The sequence below is a fragment of the Notechis scutatus genome, chromosome 15 (genome assembly GCF_049901735.1).
Source record: "Notechis scutatus isolate UNSWTSFEM ecotype Mainland chromosome 15, rNotScu1.2, whole genome shotgun sequence".
Classification (NCBI taxonomy): Eukaryota; Metazoa; Chordata; class Lepidosauria; order Squamata; family Elapidae; genus Notechis; species Notechis scutatus.
In genome coordinates this window covers 213956-237678 of record NC_142023.1, presented here as the reverse complement: position 1 = coordinate 237678, position 23723 = coordinate 213956, and the positions used below count along the sequence as shown (strand labels likewise).

Sequence of the window (23723 nt, the reverse complement as noted above, 5' to 3'; positions counted from 1 at the left end):
CTCCTCTTCCAGGAAAAAAAGTACATGCCCTGTATGTATTAAGATAGAAGAGAAACAAGTCTCTCCTAGGTCTACCCTCCCAGGTAAGCTAGATCGGGAACACGGCCAGATGAGACAATTCTACTTTTTGTAAAGCTACATTAATAGAACCAAGCAAGTCTGTCAGTTGGGGGGAGGTTTGTCCTTCCTAAGCTTCTTCCTCTGAACTGGGGAAGAACCACTGGGGGCTGCTGCCTTGCTTGTCTGATCATTCCCTCCTTCTCTCTTCCTTCAAGGCCATCCTCATGTATCACGACTTCTGCCTCTAAGGAGGGAAGGATGCTCTGAGAACAGAAAAGGTCTTCACTTGGAGTAAGTTTATATGGAGGTAACAATAAATGTGCAACAACCTTCTCTTTTCACACCTGGTTATTTTGGAACTCAACTTTTTTTTTTAAATAACAGTATCCATCCAATTTACTGTACAAGCCTTCATCTTGAAATGCACCAGAAGCAACCTCAGAGCAAAATTTCACTCCCCAAGTTCTTACCTGGCCTTCTGGGTTCTGTTCCCCTGGGCACCAGCATTAGAAATAGTAGCATTGGAGAGCTGGATCTCCGAAGATGTGTTGCTGGCCTCCTCATGGGTCAGCTCCATAAAAGTGCCATTAGCAGCATAAGCCAGCAGCTCATCACTGTCATCGTAGTCAACATACAGGCGGTCTATTTCAGGCCCAAAGGTGTTGATGGGGTTCATGGGAGAAAAAATATTGTTCAGGGTCTTGTTCCAGATGGATTCTTTCGAATCTGATCTCTTATCCCCAAAGCTGTGGATGATGGCATTTTCTGAAAGGAACTCTTCAGAAGAGAGAAGGGAGTCCAGTTCGCTTCCATTCTTTCCTTCCACCTTATAATTGGTTTTAGTTGTGTTTGATTCTGGAATGAAAAGGGGAGGGAAAAAAATCAAAGGCAACTGAAGTGAACAATTGGTCAAATTCAAAAAGTGAAATAAAAAATGTCAGTTGGGCTCACACTCCCATTGTTCTACTGTAGTGATCCACAAAACCCTTGAGGTAAGGATTGTAAATCCAATTTTTATAATTCCACAATGTAGATGGAGACTTCCGAGGTTGAGACATAATGCTGGGTCCACACAGTATATCTGGTTTTGGTCACCACACTATAGAAAAGGATGCTGAGATTCTAGAAAGAGTGCAGAGAAGAGCAACCAGGATGATGAGGGGACTGGAGGCTCAAGCATATGATGAACAGTTGCAGGAACCGGGCATGGTTAGTCTAGGGAAGAGGAGGACCAGGGGAGACAGGAGAGCAGTCTTCCAATAGTTGAGGGGCTGCCACAGAGAGGAGGAAGGGGTCAACCTGTTTTCCAAAGCACCTGAAGGCCAGTCAAAGAATAATGTTAATACCGGAAGAGATGAAACGGGCCTCCCTCAAGCCTGGGAGGCTGAAAAGCCTGGGAGGCCGAAAATCAGCTGGAGGCGCAGTGCAGGTAAGGGGGTGGGGAATTGCACGTGCATGCGCAGGGGTGTGTGTGAGGCACGCACATTGCCTTCTGGGTTCTGGCACATGAGCGCGCGCACAATTTTTGGCACAGGAGCCCAAAAAGCTTAGCCACCACTGCTGTAGGGTCTCCTGCTTGGGTGTATTCTGACCCAACCGGGTTCCCAGAGAGCAAACACAAGACAAAGGCAGCAGCCCCCACATTTTAAGGTTTAATCACGAATTCTGTTCCCTTACAGATAAAAGGCTGCTTTCCACTTTCCACTTTCCAACCAGCTCTGACAAGAAAGAGCCTTGCAAGTTGTTTGTCCGTGCTGCCAAAAACCGAAAAATAAGAACTAATTTATAATATTTTCCAAACACGAACTAAGATATCCACCAAGTTGAGCTTCAGAGCTTCTTTGCTGTCTGCAAAGAATGCTTTTCCAAACTAGGCTTTTATCCTCTTGAGGGAGGGGCCATTACCTTGCAGCCTTACTCCCAAGTCGCCTGTGCTGCTGTAACTGCTCTCTCCTACTATCAATCCTGTGCAGATGCGCACCTGGCACAGGCTCCTCGGGAACCTCCTCATCACTGCTGCCAGCCCCCACAATCTCTGAAGGCAGCAGTCTACTCCCCGATTGTCCTGGCCCCTCATCAGAGTCCTCGGTCTCCTCAGCCATCTGCACCTGCTGCTGGCTAACCACAACAGGGCGAGGGTTTGGACTAGATGACCTACAAGGTCCCTTCCAACTCTGTAAATCTTTATCTGTATCCCATGGTTGTGCTGTAAAAATAAAACTTGATAATCTAGAGTTACTTGGCCCAGAGAATCTGGAGTTCTGGACATGGCCCAATTTGACCCAGTTACTTCAATGTGACTCACCCAGATTTGGAAGAAAATTTAACAGACAGTTCTGTTTCTTGCACAGTACAGGAACAACACAAACAGCAGAATTTTTTTTTCATTTAAACTCTTCAGACTGTTCTAAGGGTGTTCTAAGGGGATAATAAAGCATAAAATTCATGGAAATGCATGCAGATTCCCACATTTGAAAAAGGTGCCCATAATTTGCTCCAACAAAGAATATGATTGTTGTTTGCTATACAATACTAGCCATTAAGATGAAAAATATGTTTGCTAAATATTGTACAAATGGATTGATGACATGGGCAAAGGAATACGGGTTTTTTTTTTTTTTTACAAGGAATACTGTGTCCCTTCCTGAATGAGACGACAAAGATTCTTCTGGGATAGGGTGACATATGAGGAATTTGAACGGCTGCACAAGCCATGGAGGCCCTCAGTAATGGCCACTCGAGTGTAAGAAGAGAAATGTAATGTTATGTGTCCCAAGGATTCCAGAAAGATGCCCAGAATATGGGAGAGAAGCGGGGGGGGGAGTGGAAGGCAGGAGCTGAAGGGTGCACTTTGTTCAAAAGGACGAGGTCACACAGAAGAGAAGGAAGCATGGCGTTACATGTGAAGGAAATGCACTGAGATCAGGAATCTGAGGGTCCAGCCAGAGCACCTAGGTAGGAATAGAAGGAAGGGGAACATATTCTTGGGGTAGAGTTAGATATTGCCAAACTAGGCAGATGACCTGGAGGAAGTCCTCCTGGATTCATTTCCAAATGTTTGTGGAAGGAAGACACAGTAATAACAGTCAACTACTTGGACATCTGTTGAGAAACCAACTCAGCCAAAATGGCAAAGTCCCAAAATGTTCTTCTGTGGCCTTGCTGGCTTTTATTCTGTAAGGAGGCTGGTGAAAAACAAGGAGACAGATTGTCCTAAGATCTGACTGTAACCCCTGGGAAAGAAGTAGGATTCTTGCAAGAAAATGGTTCTCTTTTCTTAGGGTCTTAGAGAAAGGGGAACTGCTCATACCTCCCCCTCAGATTTAGGAGATCCAATTTCAACAGTTTTTAAAAGTACTAAGCAGAATCCCAAGGGCTGCCAGAACTGTAGAGGCTTGGATGGGATGCAGGAGGCTTTGCCTCACCCAAGCAAGACTGAGTGGCTCTGGAAACCTTCTGTCTTTGGTTCAGGATGATGTGGCACACAATCTGGGGATCCACCTGGCCACTTGAGTGTAAGAAGAGAAAGGTAATGTTATGTGACCAGAGCTGAATAAGCTTCTTGGATGAGAAATGAAACGCTTTCAAAGGAAAAACCAGAAAGTCCAGTTGCCTCCTAAAAAAAGCACCTTTGGGACTAGAGATACTTAGTTCCCTCAGCCATTCGTCATATGGTTAGGCTCCGGATCCCTTAACTTCTTGAAGATTATCATACAAAATTATGAGGAAGCAGATTTCAATTGGAGATAGGAGGAATTTCTAAGTGGTAAGAGGCATTCAGTGGAATTAAGTGCCTTGTCAGGAGAGGTGGAGTTTCTGTTGCTTCAATTCATTTTGGCAGATATTGAAGATGCTTTAGAAATGGATCCTGTACTGGGGAGTCGAGGGAGCTCCTAATTTCCAAGGTCTGTCCCATTGCATTCTGTGGCTCCATCTTTATATACTGTAGTCTTATTTCATTTTTAATTGGATAACTTTCTTAATAGATGACGGAATGATTTACATAGATCTGGACTTCACCAAAGCATTTAGTAGTGCATGCTGTGAGAGAGATCTAGGGCTCTAGTGGACAACCATTAAATGTAAGCTAGCAGTGTGCTGCAGCTGCCAAAAAAACCAATTTGGTTCTAGTTACATCAACAAAAGGATCGTTTCAAGATCATGAGAAGTTATAGTACTGCTTTATGCTGCTTTGCTAAGGCCACACTTCAAATTCTGCATCCAGTTTTGGTCACTATGATACAAAAAAGATGTTGAGAGTCTAGAAAGAGTGCAGAGAATAGCAACAAAGATGATTAGGGAGCCTAATCTAACCTAGGCTAAACCTTATGATGAATGGTTGTAGGAACTGGGTACGTCCAGACTAACAAAGAGAAGGCCTATGGGTGACATGATAGCAGTCTTCCAATATTTCTGGAATGAGTGGAACAGCTTGCCTTTATAAGTTGTTGGGGCTCTACATCACTGGAGGTTTTGAAGAAGAGATTGGACAGCCATTTGTCCAGAATAGTATAAATTCTCCTGATTGAACAGAGGGTTGGATGGATGAGAAGACCTCCAAGGTCCCTTCCGACTCTTGTTATGATGACATGTTGATTAGCAAGCAAATTAAATGTGATCTGGATGGCATGATGATTGAATGGGTGGCTCAAGATCTGTACCAAAAGAGTCTTATCAATTGTTTCTCATCAAACTGGGAAGAGGCATCCAGCGAGGTCGCCCAGGGCTCAGGACTACTTTTCAAGCATTAATGATTTGGATAAGGAGGTGGAGGGAATACGTGTTAGATATATAACGGGTAGGAAAGTGAATGGTTGGATTAATACATGGATAGCTTAGAGCAGTGTTTCATGCTAGTTGGGAAATTCTGGAACTCCCCACACAAAATGGCCATAGCTGAGAAACGCTACCTTCGAGAAATGAATTGAAAGCAACAGAACAATGGTTAAATGCTTTCTACTTGAAAAGAGAAATCAAACCCTTGGCTTGCTAATTCATGAAAATCTTGGAACAGTAGTTGATGGCCAAATGAATTGCCAGCTGTGCAATATGGTGGCAAGGAAGGCCAATATACTTTTGGCCACATCAATCCAGACAGTTTCCAAAGCTCTGAAAGTCCCTGTTCCTTTGTCCAAGGGAAGGTTGGACAGGCGTTTGTTTGGGATGCTGTAATTTGGATTCTCTTTTCAAGGGCCATCCAGCTTGAGGGCTCCCTGAAATTTACACCCATGGAAATTAAAAATGCAACTTGTAGAGCTCACAAGAGTTTCAATGGCCATCAGGCAAGACCAGGACAAGAAGAAATCTGCCCTTAGTTGTGGGTTACTCACCTGTGGAGGGCTTATTGGGGAGGGCAGGGCCATACTCAAGAGGGTTCCTGGGGTAAACTTCATTGGTCTGTTGCATCTTGCTCAGCTTCAGTTCATCCCCTCGCCCTTGCTGGCCAAAGAGCAGCTTCTCCAGGTGGCCCTTTTCTTGGGAGAGGGTGGCCAGCAGGCTGGCATTGAGCTGAGCGAGCCCCCAAAGGAATCCTTCTTCGAACTCCGTTTTTTCTTCACTACCTGATTCCGAGAAGCCATAGTAAATTGGCGGCAGCTTTTTCAAATAAGGTCTTGCCTGCAGGATGTATTCGTATGTAATTGATGGTTTTTTACCGTTTTGGTTCCAAACCTGGAGAAAAGGGGGAAAATGGTGCACCCTTGTTATATAAAGCGAAGGAGGGGACACTGCTCTTTAGAAGAAATGTGCCCGCTCCTGTGTACTCCACACTGAACTCAAAAAACATCTAGACAATGGAGAGAAGGACCTGTACATTGACTACTGTGCTGACTATATCAAAAGTAAGTCACACAACCCACAACTCAGCTGTAACCTTCAACCACAACCCTATGTCAACCAATCCACCATCACCCAAGACTAGGCACGCACACCCCTAACTACCTCAATTCCAACTACTGCTGGCCTTAAATGCAAGCTACTCAATGCAAGAAGCCTTGTGAATAAAATACCTGAATTTCTCCTCTTACTAAATATGGCTAAATTCGAGATCATGTTTGTCTGTGAAACATGGCTCAATGCATCTCTCCCTGACTCCATTACCACAGTAAGAGACTATCATGTTTACTGATCAGATCATGAAATTCGTAGAGGAGGTGGTGTTGCTACCTTCTATATTTGTAGAGGAGGTGGTGTTGTTATCTTACATCTAAAAAACATCCAAATTACCCAGGAGCTTGCTCTTCCTGAGACCATCATATGTGAACTATCCTTAAATATCACATTTCAATTCTTACTATGTTACAGAGCATCTGATTATGACATCGAACATGTAAACAAGTTAAATTCACTACTAAATGGGCAACATCCTGCCTACACGCTTTTATCTTTCTTGGTGACTTCAATCTACCTCATATTAACTGGACCCTAAATGAATGTACAACTGAACCCATACACGCAACCTTCTACAATGCTGTTACAAATCTGGGACTGGAACAACTAGTAACCAACAATACTAGACTTAACAACTGCCTCAATCTCATCTTCTGCAATAGTTTGAATTTAATTTACGGAATACAAACTAAAGAACCCTTTTCCAACAGTGACCACAATATGATTGACTTTTGTCTCAACATACGCCCACACAAAAATCATCATAATGACATAATCCCCAATTATAACTTCAAAAAAGGCAACTATGATCTTATAGCCAACAATCTCTCATTCCTTGATTGGCAATTTCTATTCACTGGATGCAATGCTGTTGAAGACCATCACAACATATTTTTACTTGAAGTCAAAAGAGTCATCAAACTATATGCACCAACAACAACTCCCAAAACAAAACAAAAAACAAAAAAACAGATTACCCGTAACAATAAGGAAACTTCAATCCAAAAAGAGATCACTCTGGTGGAAAAACAAATCTGGTCACGTTGCCAATTTCAAAAGCCGATACAAAAATTTATGCCACCAGATAAAGGCTGAATGCACCAATTATCACATTAAACAAGAGGAAAACCTTCTACACACCAATTCCACCCGCGCTTTTTACAATTTTGTAAACAACAAACTAAAAGACTCAAGGTCCATCCCACCCCTGATAGGACCTAATGGTAAAGACTGCAACGACAACACCATTAAAGCCAACATATTTAACACATTCTTTGGCTCAATATTTGTAAACAGCAATGGATCATGCCCACTATTTCCTAGCCGAACCACAGAAAACTACAATGATCTAATACATATCGATTTTACAGAAGACAATGTTGAAAAAGCACTACGCAATCTAAAACCATCTCTATCTATTGGACCGGACGGAATATGTGCCTACCTCTTAAAAAAGCTACCTACTGCCATAGCAGAACCTCTAAGCATAATCTTTGAAAAATCTTTCAGGACCAGCTCCTTGCCTAACCTATGGTCACAAGCCATGGTCATCCCCATCTTCAAAAAGGGAGACCCCAGCCTAGTTGAAAATTACAGACCAATCTCCTTATGTTGCGTCACCTGTAAAGTCATGGAATCAATTATTAACCAATCCGTTATCCTCCACTTAGAGACAAACAACCTACTCCAATAAACAATTTGGTTTCAGAAAAAAAACTATTCTGCAATCTGCAGCTCTTACACTGCAAAAACATATGGACTACACAATTCGATCAGGGCAAAACAATAGACGCAATCTACATAGACTTCTGTAAAGCCTTTGATTCAGTGGTACATGACAAACTACTCCTAAAACTAAAATCTTATGGTGTCTCTGGACACCTGCATAACTGGATAGAAGCATTTCTGTCAAACAGACAACAAATGGTCAAAATTGGGAGTGTCCTATCAAATTCTGTACCTGTCAATAGTGGTGTCCCCCAAGGCAGCGTTCTAGGACCAACTCTCTTCATACTCTACATAAATGACCTCTGTGATCATATTAAGAGCAACTGCATTCTCTTCACTGATGATGTAAAGCTGTTCAATACCACAGACAATACTGCTACCCTTCAAAAAGATCTTGACTATGTATCAGAATGGTCAAACAAATGGCAACTTCAAATCTCAACAAATAAATGCTCTGTTGGCAAAAAAAATATATATTGGCAAAAAAAATATATTGGCAAAAAAAATCAGAAAATAAAATACAAGCTGAATAGTCAAGACCTTGTTGATGATCCAAGCTCTGTAAAGGACCTTGGAGTACTTATTTCTAATGAGCTAAGTGCTAGAGCCCACTGTAACTACATAGCCAAAAAGGCATTAAGAGTTGTTAACCTAATCCTACGTAGCTTTTTCTCTGGTAATATCAAACTATTAACTAGAGCATACAAAACATTTGCTAGACCAATACTCGAATACAGCTCATCAGTCTGGAGCCCACATTACGTATCTGATATTAGCACAGTTGAGAAAGTCCAGAAATATTTCACAAGAAGAGTTCTCCACTCCTCTACTCGTAGAATACCTTGTGCCACCAGACTTGAAATTCTAGACCTAGAAAACCTTGAATTACGCCGTCTTCGGTCTGATCTAAGTATGGTATATAAAATCATACATTGCAATGACTTACCTGTCAATGAATACTTCAGCTTCAACCATAACAACACAAGAGCACACAATAGATACAAACTCAAGGTTAACCGCACCAAACTTGATTGCAGGAAATACGACTTCAGCAAGAGAGTGGTCAATGTCTGGAATACTCTACCTGACTCTGTGGTTTCTTCTCCAAACCCCAAAAACTTTAACCTTAGACTGTCTTCTATTGACCTCACCCCTTTCCTAAGAGATCTGTAGGGGGCATGCATAAGCGCACCAACGTGCCTACCGTCCCTGTCCTATTGTTTCTTTTATTTTTCTTATATGTACCTGTTATGTCTCACCTTTACAAAGGAGGTGAGAAGTCCAAATTCCAACTGAATACAAACAAGCAAGCAAATCCAGTAATTATAGAGTTAAATCCTTGAGCCGATAAAGTTCTTGGCAGTCTCACACATGCTGTCTGCCAAGTCCGACAAGAAAGCAAGAATATAAATCACACAAGCTATCACAACACAGAATAATCCGGAGCTCCTCTGAATAAGTCACACGTTGTCCCGTACGAAACTCTCAGAGCGAACACATCCACTTTTATTCCCTGTGGGGTGTGTCAGTCCCTCAGCTCAGTCTCTGATTCGTCCCTTCCTCCTGCGTTGCAGCTCACACTTTTGCCTGCGACGCTGCCTCGCATCAAGCCAGCATTCCTCTGCTTGATTCTCAGTCAGAGACTCTGATATGCTCTCCTCCTTTTCCTGATTAGCCTCAGGTTTTCCCTCTCGGTTATCTGCCGACACCTGAGACACAATCAGGGAGGAAGGCATTGCCAAAGAGGAAGGTCCTGGGGAGGAAGGCATTTCCAAATCCTCCTCTTCTCCATTGTCCGAGTCTTCATCCTCTAACAATGCAGGCTCAAACCTCAGAGCCACAACATGTACCCATTTCATGTATTCATAACTATGTATATACTTATACCTATTATCTTGTAGGCGATTGACAAATAAAAATAAATAAAAAAATAAAAAGGCAGAAGCTCAAAGGCCCCAAAAGCCACAGACCCAAAAGCCAAACATCGCTCTCATCACTGAGGGATGCAGGGTGACAGGCTTGTCCTGGAGAATGTCCACACTGTAAGGGCTGCCCACCCTTGAAGGGACCCGGGCAGCCCCTTTGGGTAAACCTGTCTTGTCCTCAGCCTTTTCACAAAGTGAACTGGGCTTTATTTTATTGTGTGAAAAGACTATAGAACTGGAGAACCAAGGAAGAGTGGGGTAATTCTCTGCACACTTTCCAGAATCCTAAGGTACATCCTGGGGGTACCTTAGGGGCCACTGTGCTGCAAGGTCTGTTAAAGGCTTTTGGACTGATTGTTTAGTTCTGTTCAGGCTTATATGTCACTGCTGTCCTACTGACTGTGAGTGGCTAACAGCCACACAGAGTAAAACTAGACCAAGCAGTCGATTATAGTAATTAATACCCCATTAATACCCCTTGGTCCTCCAGTGCTCTTCTGAAGAGCCAGGTTTATCCCAGTCTCCAAAGAAATAATAAAGGGGGAGGGATACCAAGGCAGGCTGTTCCACAGGAGTGTGGTGACCCAGGGCATGGCACAGAGAGAACAGTTCAAACTTCCCCTTTATTGCTCCAACTGTGCCCCCAAATGTTCCCACATTCACTACAAGTCCTGGAACAAAGCTCTCATGTGCACCTTCAGAAGCCTCTGGCTGCAAGTAGTCCAGTAAGCCAGGTTAGCCCAAACATTAACCAGAACAAGAAGTTCAGCGAATCAGGCAAACTGGCAAGCCCCATAAGACAGAGCCCAGCAATCTCCAGGCTTTGGTAAGTGCACATGAGGCTCCACAGATTCAACACTTGTTCCCAACAAATGCCCCTCCCACCAGCACCTCCTTACACCTCACTCCCCAGGTGTGCCTTGTGAAGGGGGACGGGGCACTCTCCTCCCTCGTAGCGGCTCAATCTGCGTTGATCATACCATCTCTCTTCCCTCCTTGCTCTCGGATCAGGAGGGGATGGTCCTTGCTCTTCTCCTGAGCTCTCCCTGTCTGCAGGCCTTACTAAGTCAGAAAAGCCTTGCCTGGAAGATTCCTGCCCAGGCCAGGGTGTTTGGGCTAGAGTATCTTCCAACTTTTGTGATTCTACAATGTATTTTCTACATTTACATACTGGTAACAAGACGGGTGACATTCATGCACTGACAAGTATTCATATGTTCCAAGAAACAAAACTCACCATGATGTTTAAGCCCTGGTTGGTAGGTCCTTGTGCAACAATATATTCTATGCCAGTCTCAAAAATGTCCATGGGCCTCCTGTACTTGAAGATAGTCCCTGCAATATTGAAGTTTTGAGGGATGTCTATCCTGTAATCCCCATTGAAGAAGTAAGAGCCACCTTCATCTGCAATGGCTGCAAAATCCAAACAAGAGGCCACGATTTGTACGGTAGGAGTTACTGAAAGACACACTAACACCCACTTCCTTTTCTGGAGTGGTCACAGACTCTTCCATGTTATTCTGTGAAACAGCCACTGGTCAGGCCTGAATGAAATGACACCCCAAATGACACAGCCCACCATGGGCATCTGCACTATGGCCAGGGTATCATGATCAGCGCTAGCAAGAAGAAGTTGGGAGGAAGATTATTATTTTTTGAGGGGAGACCGGATGTGTTGCTAGGAGGAAAAGCCACAGAAATAAGTAAAATGTCAAGCATGGATTTGGAGATTTTATGGTCATGAAGCCAGGGTAAGCTGTAGATTTAAGTTACAAAATGAAAATGAAATTTGCTTCCTAAGCAGAACGCAAGAAATAAATGTTTTATTGGTTATTGTCCCAGGTATAATACCAACCCAAAACGTCAGCAGATTTCTTCCGTTCGACTATCTGGATATCTGTTGCTCCAGCAGGGATGTGAGTCACCAAAGAGTATCCTGCAGAATGGAGCATGGATGAGTAAGAAGCAACTCACCAGGGATGGCTAGAATCACCAGAAGGAGGAGAGGAAATCCTCCCACCACTTGACCTGAACTTGCTCAGGGCCACAGCCGTCCCCGAGGTCCCCTCCTGCCTTACCAAGTGGAGCATTTCCCTTCCGGTAGCTCCCAGTTACGTGCGTGCAGCTGCTGCCATTCCCTTGGCAAACCCCGCATTTATCCAGAACGTGGGGGGAGAACAGAACCCCATCGCATCCGATGGGCTAGAAGCAGCAGAAGAAAGAGCGCCTTGAGAGGCGGCCGGAGGAGCTACAAGAATTCTGCGGGCAAGAGGGTAAAACCAAAATGCTTAACAACCTCACATTTTCCAGACACGCACACTCCTCGGAAAGAAGAGGATTTGCAGGAAGTGCCATCCCGAGCCAGGACCATCAGCTGCCTCTGCCCATCGGTGGTGGTGCAGTGGAGATCACAGGGCTTGCTGGAGATGTGGACATAGTCATCTGAAGGGAGAAGAGGGAGACACGGAGAGGCTAAATAGTCAGGGCAATTATCAATACAATTAAAAAAAAAGAACTCAACCTCCTTTGAGTGATAGATGGAAAATGTATGTAGGGGGAATTTTCCATCAATCAATCCTGTCAGCTTTGTCAGGTACTCCAGACAAGCAGCAGCCAGATGAGCTAATTCTGGGCTATTTTAAAGCCACATAAACAGAATCCTGGAAGTACAATTCTCCTGCTGTCTCCTTTACAGTCTGAGCAACTAAGGGAGGGTCTCTTCTGACCCTTTGGCCTCTCCAGCTGCAGGCTGTGCAGTCTCTTTTCTAGGCAGCCTTTCTTCATCCCGTCTCCCAAGGTCTTTCCCACATACCATTACAGATCTTGAGGATTATGGCAAGATCCTCATTACTGTGACCCATGTGCTGGAGCCATTCCCCCACCGGTTGATCAAGGCCCCCCCAGAAGGATCTTCTAGTTGGGTCCAAGTGACGGTTAATGCCTTTTTGCAGGAAGGAGTGGTTGTGCCTGCCTTGAAGGGGAGAGGGTTCACACCTCCTCCTCAAGAACCATCTTTGGTCCTGACCATATTGGACAACTTCCATTGAGTCCCCACTATTCCCTGTCCAGGATTAGGGTGAGGAAGAGAGTGGTCAGCTTTTAACTCCAGGAAGCCATCGATGAAATGGATTATCTGGGGCCCCTGCAGTTGGGATTCAGGCCAGGCTACCATTTAATCATTGCCCCTGGGAATGATCTCGGGAGAGCTTGGGTGATCCCAGGGTCCTGGCCCTCCAGGTGTCAATTCTGAATCGAACCTGGCTGAAGCCATTTGGTGCTCCTTCATAGTTGCCATGCACTCTGGGGGGAGGATGAGGGGGAATGTCAGATTTGTGTATCTGTCATTCTTCAATGGAAGAAGAAGGGGGGGGGAGTTGGTACAGGTAATCCTTTTTTATGTAACCTGAATATCTTAAGCCTTGTATTGAATCTGTATAACTTGCACATGATATACAACTGGGGGACTGGAGCCAGATGTCTAGAAACTTGTCACCTCTTGGAAAGATAGCAAGAGGAGAAGGGATCATAAAAATTCCAGCTCTGAAAGAAACTTCCTGGGAAACTTTTCTAACATACATTCCCAGAAAAGGGGAACATGTTGTCTCTTTGTTTGACTAAATCCACATCTAAATAAGGGGAGGGGTTCTAACTCCCTTTATTACTGTATGCCTGGAAGCATCTTAGATTCTGCTTTGGCTAGTACCTGGATCACTTCCTTTCAATAAAGAATTCCTAGCTTTCAGAAGTTCATTCTTATTGGTTGAAAGGGAAAAGTCTGGTGCTTACATATAGCAGAATCTGCAATAGAGGTCAACCTGGAGAGGAAATTTTTTTTCTTTGAAAAGAACCTTACTCCACTGAGGGGACCCTGCAAAAAATGTCTGAATATAGCAAGGAGCAAGGGGAAGCTGAATTCTGGGGAGAAACTTCAACAACTACCCAGCCAGACACTGACTTTGTGTACCCCATCAAAGACATTGAAACTGCCTGCGAAAATTCCACAAAGCTCTGATGGTCTATATAGGCATAGGAAACAGAGACACCCGGGATGGAAGAACCAAGGCAGAAACCTCACCCGGGGTAAACCCAGGTGGAAAATGGAGCTGGAGGCCCTTTCTGATCAGGAAGAATGGGTCGAGGAACCACTGGCAGATGACCGACTGAAACGGTACATAAATCGCATCATGATTTATGGAGGGCCTCAATGTGTGGGATGAACCAGGTTGCCAACAAAGGAGAGCAAGTGAACCAGAGATTGAGAGAACCCGAGTCATCACCTCTGATCCAGCTGAGAATGATCGAGCAATGGAACAAGCCGGAGGACCAGCAGCCATACCAGGTACCCAACCCCTTGCCGCTCCAGAGCAGGGGATTGACCCTGGCCAACCCAGAGACATACAACTGCAGAGAAAGGTCTCACCCTTGAGGTAAAATTCGATGGGGACCCCCAGAAACTGGGATTCTTCCTGGCATAAGTCCTCACCTACATGCAAGAATACAGGCAGAATTTCCTGACCCAGGGGACTCGAGTGCGAGTTGTCACCCTGGCCCTAGAAGGGGCAGCAGCTAGATGGATGGTGACCCTCCACAACGTTAATGCCCCAGAACTGAGGAATCTCGATCGATTCATGACAGCCCTACACCACTGCTTCGAAGACCCCCTCGCTGATAGAAAAGCCCGCAACGGCATTAGCATCGTAAAGCAAGGCTGCCAGCCTTCAAGATTTTCTCTTTTTTCTCCCCCTTTGTTTTGCATCTTTCAGCTGTCATAAGTAACGGGGGGAGGAGGGGGGATATGGTTATGGGAACTGAGCTGGAGGTGTTACAAAACAGAACTGCATCAGTTGTGGGGGGGGGAGGTTCTTACTTATGCTTCTATCCTATGCTATGCGCAGCTGCAAGTCTTTATCAAAATATGTCAAATTGGCTCATCCAATGGACAGAGGCCTCATCACCACCTGGAGATGCCCACATGATGATATATGCAACTTTTAATTGGATGAGCCAATTGAACTATTGGGGATGGGAACGTTGCCATCACTTTATATATATGTGATTTACGTGCCCATTTTCTCAGATTCAGAATTCTTTTGTTGCTACCGCTTGATTTCCAGTAAAAGATATCTTTTCTCTAATTAATGGAGTCTAAGTATTTCTTTCTTGGATTTTGAATGGAGCACCAGCTGACATTATTCTGAATCTCCACTTTACCAGCCCACCCGGAGAATTAATACATTTTGTTCCGAGGGGGTCTGAACACAATGTCTAATCCAGCCAGCAACCAAGAAGACCTGGAAGCGACTGGAGGACAAGATTCCCTGCTGTTAGAGGCAGCAGGGGAAGCCGACTTGTTAGCAGAATTAAGTCTTGATGAAAAACCAGCTGTAAAACCCAAATGGTCCCTGGGAGTCGGCTGGAAGGATCCTGAGGAAAAGCCTCCTCCAGGAGTGACCATTACCCATCAGCATGGAAGAGAGGAGCCATGGTAAGAGAAGGAAAGAAAGAATTTTTTACTAACTCAAGCCATGCATCTTCTAAATGAAGCTATCGGAGAACCTCAAACTGATCAAAGGTATGAGGGAGAGGAGGGGGAGGCAGCCCCAGCCAGAAGAATCAGAGCAGCCACCCCCAAAAATCAACCTGGGCTGGCGCAACAGGCAGCAGCAGCCCAGGGCCCCCCGGCAGGGGGAGTAATTGCCAGAAGATGTAGAACTCCAAAGGTGCCTCCTGGGTACACCCAGGAATTTAGAGAGCTGGCGTGTCATATTCGAGGCTGGTCCCAGGGAGCCCTGATAGAAGCTTTTAAGGATGGGTTGAATGAAGATGTATATCAAAGCTGTATTGCCAGAAGAGACCCCAGTGAGCTGCAGCTGTGGTACGTGCTGGCAGCAGAGGTGGAAATTGATCTGACCCGAAACAGACGCCAGGGGGCCTTGGTTGGAGCAAGTTCTCCCCCACCCGCCCTCGAGAAGCCTTAAAGCCTCAAAAGGGAGGAATGGCAGCAAAACCCAAGACCACTGCATGCTTCCGATGTGGGAAGGAAGGTCACCGGGCTGCAGACTGCCGTGCCAAGCTAGAGCCAAAGGGGGTGCCAGGAGGAGGAAAAAACCTGAAAACCCCCCCAGCAAAGCCTTGCGAAACAGCGCTTAAAGCAGAGGAGGTTGTAGAGATCGCCCCTCCAAAAGGAGAGGAGCTGGGAACTCCAACCTCTTCTGAAGAGAGTGAATCCAAATCGGAAGACAACTCAGTAGTAAGTCCAAACAAGGGCCCTATGACCATTCCAGTGAGATTAAGGGTACTCACGTCGGGAGCCAAAGGGGAAATGTTGGCCTTGTTAGACTCTGGGTGCACAAGGTGCATAATCAGCTCGGAGGTCATAGAGAAAATGGGCTTAAGGCTAAAGACTTTAAAAATGCCCATAGCATTTTGCCAACTGGATGGATCGGTAGCTGGGGTGGCCCTGCACATTTCATAATGGAACCAGTAGAAATGACGATGGGGAAGCATAGAGAGACTTTCTGTTTTATTGTGGCTCCTGGGATGGAGCGCCCCCTAATACTGGGCTTGCCCTGGCTCCGGAAATGGAACCCCCACGTTGACTGGAGGAGGGTATCATGCACATATGTACTGACCAACCCCCAGAAGGGGAGGAGCAATCTCAACCGAACCCCAAGAATCCCACTGAGCTGGCCTCCACTGGCACCGAGAATCTGAGGGGGGAGGAGAAAATTCCAGAGGAATATTGGGACTTAAAGGAGGTATTCAGTGAAAAGGCCTCGGACGAGCTCCCCCGCCATCGCTCAACAGATTGCAGCATTGAAATTTTGCCAGGACTGAAACCCCCAAAACTGAAACTGTACACGATGACACCACGGGAGCTAGAAGAGCTGCGGTCATTTATCAATAAAAATTTGGAACGTGGTTTCATCCAAACTGCTAGATCCCGAGTAGCAGCCTCAGTATTGTTCCGTGAGAAGAAAGATGGCTCTCCATGTTTATGCGTGGACTACAGAATCCTCAACGCTATTCCAGTGGAGAACATGTACCCCCTCCCCTTGATAAAGGATATGTTGGCCCACTTGGCCAAAGGGAAATTTTTTTACGAAACTCGACCTGAGAGAAGCATACTACCGAGTTTGAATTAAGGAAGGGGATGAATGGAAAACTGCTTTTAACTGCCCAATGGGCTGTTTCCAATTCAACGTTCTTCCATTTGGCCTACAGGGCCCCCCTGCAGTATTCATGCAAATGATCAATCAGGTGTTGCATGAACATTTATACAAAGGAGTGTTGGTTTATCTTGATGATATTCTTATCTACACAGAGACTTGTGATGAACATGTGAAACTAGTGCGGTCAGTTCTGGAAAAACTTCGAGTTGCTGAGCTGTACGCAAAGTTGTCCAAGTGTGAATTCCACCAGGAAAAAATTGACTATTTGGGCTATTGCATATCACATGATGGCATAGAAATGGATCCGGGGAAAGTTTGTGCCATTTTGGAATGGGCCCCTCCATGCACCAGGAAACAACTTCAAAGTTTCTTGGGATTTGCTAATTTTTACTGTCAATTTATCCCTACTTTTGCAAAGATTGCAATGCCTATCACAAATCTCCTAAAAACCAAAGGGGAGGTGAAACCGAAGCCTAGTAAACCACTGGAGTGGTTCATGGAGTGTCAAGCCACTTTTGAGAAGCTGAAATGACTGTTTGCTGCTGAACCAGTACTCAAGCACCCGGACATAGATGCTCCTTTTGTAATCCAAGCCAATGCGAGTGACGTAGCAGTCGGGGCGGTGTTACTACAAGCAAACGAGATGGGGACTCTGCAACCGTGTGCATATACTTCCCGTAAACTAACTGAAACCAAAAGAAGATGGGCCATCTGGGAAAAAGAAGCTGTTGCAGTTCACTGGGCTCTGTTAACCTGGAGGCATTTCTTAGAAGGGGCAAAACACCCATAAACATTTGGAGGCTTTGAAAACGCCTCGGAAGCTGTCTCCAAAGCAAGTTCATTGGGTGCAGTACTTTAAGCACTTTAATTTTTCATTGAAGTACATTCCAGGGGGGAAGAACTTCATGGCGGATGCTTTATCTAGATTACCTCAATATAATAGTGCTTGCCAAGAAATGATATGACCTATTGTCCCAACCAAATAGTTGGCAGCTCCAGTGGTTACCAGAGCCCAGAAAAAGAAGGAAGTTGATTTATCAAATGATTTAACTGCACAATTAAAAGAAGCTCTAAAACTTGATGATTGGTTCCTTGCTCACTCAAATAACTGTACGGTTAGAGATGGATTGGCATGGGTGGGGTCCGGTAGCTGAGTACACCGAGGAATTTCGAGTCGACTGGCCAGAGGATATCCTAGTCTGTTGGTTCAAAGATGGACTCAACGACGATCTGTACAGTGCCTGCCTGGCCCGTGGGGCCCCAAACCTCCTGCATGAATGCTACCTGATGGCAGAGGAGTCGGAGATAGACATGGCCCATAACCAGTACTGCAGTGGCAGAGTTTGGAGAAGATCCCCACCCCAGGGAAAGCGGGAGTTTTTCAAACCCCAAACCATCATGACCCCAAGACCATCTGGTTGCTTTAAGTGTGAAAAAGAGGGGCACTGTGCAGCAGAATGCCATTCAAAAAACCCTGCCAGAAAGCCAGATCACCCATCAGGGGGAAACCTGGAAAACGAAACCCTTGAGGAAAAGAAACTGGCCTGAGAACCCAAGAAGCTGTGAGGTTCCAGTCCCCCCCCCAACTCAGAGGAAGAATCCCCAACACCCCGAGGAGACCTGAGCCAGTCCGAAAGTGATCCAGAAGATGACCTGCTGGTAAGCAACCCAACTGAACCACTCACTCTACCCCTAAGACTGTTTATCCCCAGCCGAGGGAAGGGGGAGGAAGTAGCAGCGTTACTGGATTCAGGATGCACCCGGTGCCTAATCAACCCCACCCTAGCAGGGAAATTGGGAATCCAACTAAGGAAAATAGAAAATCCCATTGCTTTCTGCCAATTAGATGGAACTATAGCGGGGGGGGGGGGAGCAGGCCAGTTTTGTCATAGAACCATTGAAAATAAGACTAAGGAACCATAGTGAGATGCTCACATTCATTGTAGCCCCAGAAATGGAAGGGCCACTAGTCCTAGGACTCACATGGCTATGGAAATGGAATCCAAAAATAAACTGGAAGAGAGGAACCATACATTTCCAGAAACATGTAGCATTTGCAAACAGCCCAGAGGAAAGAAAAAGAGAACAGAGAACAGAGAACCAGCCATGGCCGGCCAGCTGGCTGAACCCATTAACATCCCCAAAGAGTTCCAGGATTTAGCCCAAGTATTTAGCGAAGAGGCTTCTGATGAACTCCCACCCTATCGCGCTACTGACTGCGCCATTGAAATCCCACCAGGGGCTAAACTTCCAAAACCGAAGTACTGCATGTCCCCCAGAGAACTAAAAGAACTCAGAGCATTTATTGATAAAAATCTAAAAAGGTGTTTCATCGAACCTACCGGACCAAAAATAGCAGCCCCAGTATTATTCCGTGAAAAGAAAGATGGCTCTTTATGCTTATATGTTGATTACCAAAATTTAAATACCATCAGTGTGAAAAATATGTACTCACTCCTCCTCATGAAGGACCTCTCTAAAGGAATTTTTTTTCAAAGTTAGACCTACAAGAGGCATACTACTGCATCAGAATAAGGGAGGGGGATGAGTGGAAGACGGTTTTTAACACCCCACTGGGATGCTACCAATTTAAAGTGCTCCCTTTCGGACTACAAGGAGCACCTGCCATGTTTATGCAATTAATTAATGAGGCTCTCCATGATTTTTTGTACAAAGGGGTTCTAGTTTACCTCAATGATATTTTAATCTACACCAAAACAAAAGAAGAGCACATCAAGTTACTCCGAGCAGTTCTCATAAAACTCCAAAATGCCAAACTACATGCAAAACTCTCTAAATGTTAATTCCATCAAGAAAAAATTGACTACCTGGGATATAGAATATCCCACGAGGGAATAGAGATGGACCCACAAAAAGTAAAAGCTGTCATTGATTGGGAGCCGCCCCATACTCGCAAACAACTGCAAAGCTTCCTGGGTTTTGCAAACTTTTACTGCCAGTTCATTCCAGCTTTTGCGAATATAGCCCTCCCCATCATGAACTTGTTAAAAACAAAAACCCTAACCCAAGCCAAGGCAACCCCTTACCTAGATGATGGAATGCCAAGCGGCATTCAAAAAATTTAAACAACTGTTCTCAGCAGAACCAATGCTGAAACACCCAGACCCTGAACAACCATTTGTCATCCAAGCAGACGCAATTGGAGCAGTTCTACTCCAAAAGAATGAACATGGACAGTTGCAACCATGCGCTTATACTTCCAAGAAACTGACAGGAACTGAGCAAAGATGAGCCATATGGGAGAAAGAGGCATATGCTGTGTGATGGGCACTCCTCACATGGAGACATTTCCTAGAAGGGAACCAAATCCCCTTTGAAGTCTGGACTGATCATAAAAATACAGAAGCCCTGAAAACTCCACAGAAACTCTCAGAAAAACAAGCAAGGTGGGCTCAATATTTTAAACAGTTTAATTTCACTCTCAAATATCTCCTGGGGGAAAAAATTTCTTGGCAGATGCCCTGTCCAGGAAACCCCAATACAACAGCAAAAAGATTGAAGTTATAAAACCCATGATCCAAACCAACCCAACTTGCAGCCAAAGTAATCACCTGAGCACAAGAGAAGAAAGAATAACTGACTGACAATGCAACGACTTCAATATTTAAGGAGGCACTACTTAAAGACGACTGGCTCCAGGCTAACAAAAACATTTGCTTACTCAAAAATGGTCTAGCCTGGGTAGAAAACAAACTTTACGTCCCTGTCAGCCAGAGGATGGACCTCATGAAATGATGCCATGACTCAAAAATAGCGGGACACTTCAGATTTGTAAAAACCCTGCACCTCATCAAAAGACAATTTTGGTGGCCATCTCTCAAAAAGGATATTGAAAACTATGTTGCTAATTGCCCCATCTGTGCTGCTGCAAAAAGAAGACAAGGAAAATCTCCTGGGCCACAAACAGTGGCAGAACCTTCAGCACCCAGGAAAGAGATCTCTATGGACTTTATAGTGCAGCTCCCTGAAAGTACAGGAAATACTGTTATTTGGGTTGTAACTGATGTTTTTTCAAAACAGGTTCATTTTGTACCCTGCCAAAAGATCCCAACAGCCAAGGCCTTGGCAAAGATGTTTTTAATACACATTTATTGCCTCCATGGTCCCCAACGGGTTATCTCAGATTAGGGGTATACAATTCACATCCACATTTTGGCGGGCATTTTTAAACCTATTAGGCTCCACCCAGAGGTTGTCCTCATCCAATCATCCGGAAACTAATGGTTCGACAGAGAGAGCTAATAGCGTATTAGAACAATACTTAAGATGCTTTATTAATTACCAACAGGACAATTGGACAATTCTTCCTTTTGCAGAGGTAGCATACAACAACTCGGTCCACAGCAGCACTGGTTTCACCTCATTCCAGGTAGCCACAGGCCAAGAATTCAACCCCATGCCAGAGCTACTTACCAAGGAACCTGAAATTCCCTCCCTTAAGGAGTGGATAATTAATTTGCAAACCACTTGGCCAATGGTCAGACTAGCCTTACAAGAGGCTAGAACAGCTTTTAAAGTTCAAGCAGACAAAAAATGCTGTGATCCTAAACTATTCAAAGTTGGGGACCGCATATATTTGTCTACAAAATTCTTAAAATCATTGCAACTCTCTAAGAAACTGGGACCTAAATTCATTGGGCCATTTTCCATCTCCAGAATTATTAATCCTGTTACGGTAGAGCTTCTACTTCCCAAGACACTTAGACAGGTTTATCCAGTCTTTCACTGTAGCCTACTCAAACCAGAGATCACTTCAAAACTTAGACACCCACCCCCCTTCCCACACCTCCAACTCTCATTATGGTACATGGGGAACGATGTTTTGAAATTAAAGATATCCTTGATTCACGCACTCACCGTGGATCCACCCAATATTTAGTAGCTTGGAAACATCTTTCTTCCTCAGAAAATGAGTGGGTAGCCAAACGACATGTAAAAGCACCCACATTACTATGGAAGTTCCACCTGAAATACCCTCACAAACCATCCTAAGTTGTAAATGTAACATATGGTTTATGTCTTCCAAGTGGATTTCTCAAATTTTTGAGGACGGCAATTTGTCAGATCCGTGTATCTGCCATTCTTCAATGGAAGAAGAAGGGAGGAGTTGGTACAAGTAATCCTTTTTTATGTAATCTGAATATCTTAAGTCTTGTATTGAATCTGTATAATTTGCACATGATATACAATTGGGGGACTGGAGCCAGATGTCTAGAAACTTGTCACCTCTTGGAGAGATAGCAAGAGGAGAAGGGACCATAAAAATTCCAGCTCTGAAAGAAACTTCCTGGGAAACTTTTCTAAGATACATTCCCAGAAAAAGCGGGGGGGATTAATTTGTTGTCTCTTTGTTTGACTAAATCCACATCAGAATAAGGGGAGGGGTTCTAACTCACTTTATCTATTACTGTATGCCTGGAAGCATCTTAGATTCTACTTTGGCTAGTACCTGGATCACTTCCTTTCAATAAAGAATTCCTTTTGAAGTACTCTTCCCCTGGACAACAGGAGGGGTCCACCCACTTCAGTTTCCTGAAAGTGCATTTCCAGGGGTGGGATTCTACTGCTTCTGCCTGGTTCTATAGAACCAGTAGCTCTGAAGAGCAGAAGACACCGAACCAGTTTTCAGAAGTTCATTCTTCTCAGTTGAAGGGGAAAAGTCTGGTGCTTACAGGGAAATAGACAAAATAAAGAGCTCTCCCATGGGAACCAACAGGAGAAGGAGGCAGAAATGGCCAAGGGAGTGGCCTGTGACACCTGGGGAGGGATTTTTTTTGCTCTTTTAATTACATGGGAACGGTGGGGAACTTTTAGAGTTTGGTTTTCACTGACTGTGCCGATATGTCCAATAAACATGTTCCCTGAGGAAAGTTCCTGCCTTGGGATTCTGATTTCTTTGGATGCATTACTTGGAATGCTGACACTGGGATCTCGCAGCTTTCAGGACCCCTGGCCATCGTAACCTTCCTGACCAGCTGTGAGGTCAGGCACTGCTTTGCAAGGCTTCTCCGCCTTTCTGGCCAGGACTGGTGTAGGGCGGAGGTCTAGTCCTGGGCTCCTAGATGAACATGGGATGCTGCAGGGCTGGGTCTCTTGCTGCTCCTTTTTAAGGTAACAACTATTACTGACACCTCTGTGTCGACTTAACTGGTCTGGGAGGCCTTCCTCATGGACTCTCACATGTCACTTCTTGGGCTGGACTATTACAATGTGTTCCACCTAGGTCTGCCCTTGAAGACCCCCTAGAAATTACAACTGGCCCAAAACGTGGCAGCTGGTGCAGTGCTGGGCACCCCTTGGTTTGCCCAAGTGGTATCACTGCTGTGTGAGATTCTTTCCAGGTGCTGGTTATCAACAAATGGCATGGAGACAGCTTATTTGCAGACCCCCTGCAGACCTTCCTGAGGATACTGGCAATTCCTCCTGACTCTCTTCCCTTAAACATTCCCATCTAAGGGTCCCCAAAAGGCCTATTCTCCCTTGCCACCATTTCCCTGTGGAGGAGACTCTTCCCCTGGACAACAGGAGGGGTCCACCCACTTCAGTTTCCTGAAAGTGCATTTCCAGGGGTGGGATTCTACTGCTTCTGCCTGGTTCTATAGAACCAGTAGCTCTGAAGAGCAGAAGACACCGAACCAGTTCTGTGTTTGTTGCTGTTTGGCCCACCCGCCCACCTGTCCTTACCTGTCTTACCTGTCCTTTATTTCCTGCTTTTTCAACCTCAGCTGCTTTGCGCAGCACAACTGAGGTTGAAAAAGCAGGAAAAAAGAGGCTTTTCAAATGTTGTGCACCTGCGCGCAGCGCTTTTCAGCTGTCCGGGCGGCACAGCGGATGGTTTTTTTACATGTGCATGCAGCGCGTGTCAGGCATGCATGCACGCGTAAAACAGTCACCAAACCAGTAGTAACACTGGTTGAATCCCACCCCT

At 45.0% G+C, this 23723-nt stretch overlaps 1 protein-coding gene across 5 annotated transcripts in view; it reads right to left on the bottom strand.

Annotated features, from left to right (window-relative positions):
* Positions 1-23723, bottom strand: part of ADAMTSL2 (ADAMTS like 2) — a 67917-nt gene that overhangs the window by 29022 nt on the left and 15172 nt on the right. For 4 of the 5 annotated variants that reach the window (XM_087944190.1, XM_026688660.2, XM_087944191.1 and 1 more), the window contains 6 exons: positions 11899-12044; positions 11681-11804; positions 11458-11538; positions 10840-11015; positions 5391-5730; positions 531-915 (listed from right to left, as the gene is read on the bottom strand). In XM_087944190.1, coding sequence (XP_087800316.1) covers positions 531-915; positions 5391-5730; positions 10840-11015; positions 11458-11538; positions 11681-11804; positions 11899-12044 — 1252 coding nt within the window. The remainder of the gene's footprint in view (positions 1-530; positions 916-5390; positions 5731-10839; positions 11016-11457; positions 11539-11680; positions 11805-11898; positions 12045-23723) is intronic. The other variant, XM_026688659.2, reaches the window with a different exon arrangement.